This window comes from Solanum dulcamara, chromosome 9 (genome assembly GCF_947179165.1).
Source record: "Solanum dulcamara chromosome 9, daSolDulc1.2, whole genome shotgun sequence".
Taxonomy (NCBI): domain Eukaryota; kingdom Viridiplantae; phylum Streptophyta; class Magnoliopsida; order Solanales; family Solanaceae; genus Solanum; species Solanum dulcamara.
Window position 1 is genome coordinate 13,742,464 of NC_077245.1, and position 2,245 is coordinate 13,744,708.

Sequence of the window (2,245 nt, forward strand, 5' to 3'; positions counted from 1 at the left end):
AAGTCAAACCAAACCAGTAGTCAGGTTTTTTTTCCAGTTTGGTTCGGTTTTTCGGTTTGGTGCGGTTTATTGGTTTGCCCTGTACAGCCCTAGTCAGTACTCTAGCACGTTGACGTCTAGGGAGTAACTCTTTTAAAAGTTATTAAATTCGATTAAATTCAAATTCACGCTGAGAAGTCTCAACTGAAAGGGGAGGAAGTGGTAAAATGATCCCTAAGAAAGGCGATTCAATACCTAAAGGGACTCAAATCCAAGATCTTTGATTAAGGATGAAAAATTACTTACCACTCTACCACAACCTTTGTTGATCTCTCTGTACATTTTTAGTTGTCAAGTTTACTTAACAAGATCCTTAAGAAATAATAAGCATATTGTCAATTTTATTATATCATCATTTCAATATAATAAATTCAATATTCTTTTATTCTAAAATCAAAATAATATAATCCAACACAATATGAAACGATAAATAATGAACTCACAAGCTTTTAATTGATTAGATCAGATTGGCACCACCTTTTACTCTCTTTTTATTCAAAATTATTTTTTTAGTCACAAATTTTAAAATATTTTATATATTTCAAGAATTAATTATTGCAATTTATAACAGTTAGGCCGGAGAGAGAAGGGAAACATATAGTAATAACTTATTTTATTCAAACTCATAATTAATCTCTGCATTTTTAAAGCAGATTGAAACTGAGGAAACATGCACAAAAGGCATAAAAATACAACTATAACTTTTAGATAACATGAAGCTACAAAAGAACTTAGCCTCCTGTGGGCCTCTTATTATTTACTCTCCTTTTCTTCTTTTTTCATTGCCTCTCCAAAATGGAAAATGCCTTTCTTTCAGCTCAACATTCTTCTTTTGCTGCATAAGAATATATAATTGTGAATGAGAACATATAGTAGAAGCTAACCAAATAAGAAGTAGACAACATAAGTCTTTATATTGATGTTCTGCATGAAGAAATGGTGCAACTTATTATTGTATTGCATTTTAGTCATATAATTTTTAAAATTTTAAGTTAATCTTAATTACCTCAGATATAATGAAGTCACTTAGTAATGGTGGGGAGGAGGGGGAGAGGAGTAAATATAGTGGGGTGGTGGTGGAGACTTGTATACTGGAGTTGGTGGTGGTGGAGACTTGTATACTGGTGTAGGATGGTATGGTGTTGGTGAAGGATGGTATGGCTTCACTGGTGGTGGTGGTGATTTGTAAACGGGGGTTGGGGGTGGTGGAGACTTGTATACCGGTGCAGGATGGTATGGTGTTGGTGAAGGATGGTATGGCTTCACTGGTGGTGGTGGTGATTTGTAAACGGGGGTTGGGGGTGGTGGAGACTTGTATACTGGTGTAGGATGGTATGGTGTTGGTGAAGGATGGTATGGCTTCACCGGTGGTGGTGGTGACTTGTAAACAGGAGTTGGTGGTGGTGGAGACTTATAAATTGGTGCAGGATGGTATGGTGTTGGTGAAGGATGGTATGGCTTCACCGGTGGTGGTGGTGACTTGTAAACAGGAGTTGGTGGTGGTGGAAACTTGTAAACCGGAGCAGGATGGTATGGTTTCACCGGTGGTGGTGGAGACTTGTATACTGGTGCAGGATGATATGGCTTCACTGGTGGTGGTGGAGACTTGTAAACTGGAGTCGGGGGAGGTGGCGACTTGTAGACTGGGGTGTGTGGAGGGTAGTATGGCTTCTTGGGTGGTGGTGGTGACTTGTAAACTGGAGTTGGTGGTGGTGGTGATTTGTAAACTGGTGCGGGATGATAAGGTGTTGGTGAAGGGTGGTATGACTTATTTGGTGGTGGGGGAGATGAGTATTGATAATTTGCTGAGCTTTCGGAAGCTAAGCAAAGTGACACCAAAACAACTAAAAGAGTGGCAACTAGAGAGGCCATTTTCCCCATATTTAAAACAAAGAAGAGAAGTTGTTGTCCTCTTAAACTTCACTCAAACCCCTTTATATAGTTTTCATTTAGACAATTAGCCTTATGATGATTTTCATATAAATGTAGGTAAAAGCCTAGAGTTATGCATTTTGAAAATTGGTTTTGTCATGTTGTCGGCTCAATTTGACTTTTGTTGGCATACTTTATTTGTTCGAGATAGAGGCTGCAAGCTAAGCAAATGTAGATATTATTAAGGAAGCCATACTATTTTCTTACCTCTTGCGATGCAATAATTCAAAGAGCTACAAAGTCTTCTTTTCCTTTCTATCTTTGAAAAAAATGC

At 38.0% G+C, this 2,245-nt stretch overlaps 1 protein-coding gene across 1 annotated transcript; it reads right to left on the minus strand.

Moving 5' to 3' along the window:
• Positions 1-637: 637 nt before the first annotated feature.
• On the minus strand, positions 638-1,954 carry LOC129902783 (extensin-1-like). The gene is made up of 2 exons (XM_055978183.1): positions 1,046-1,954; positions 638-874 (listed from the first exon to the last, which is right to left on the minus strand). The coding sequence occupies exon 1, from the start codon at positions 1,918-1,920 to the stop codon at positions 1,066-1,068; it is 855 nt and encodes a 284-aa protein (XP_055834158.1). The 5' UTR covers positions 1,921-1,954; the 3' UTR covers positions 638-874; positions 1,046-1,065.
• Between the last annotated feature and the right edge of the window lie 291 nt (positions 1,955-2,245).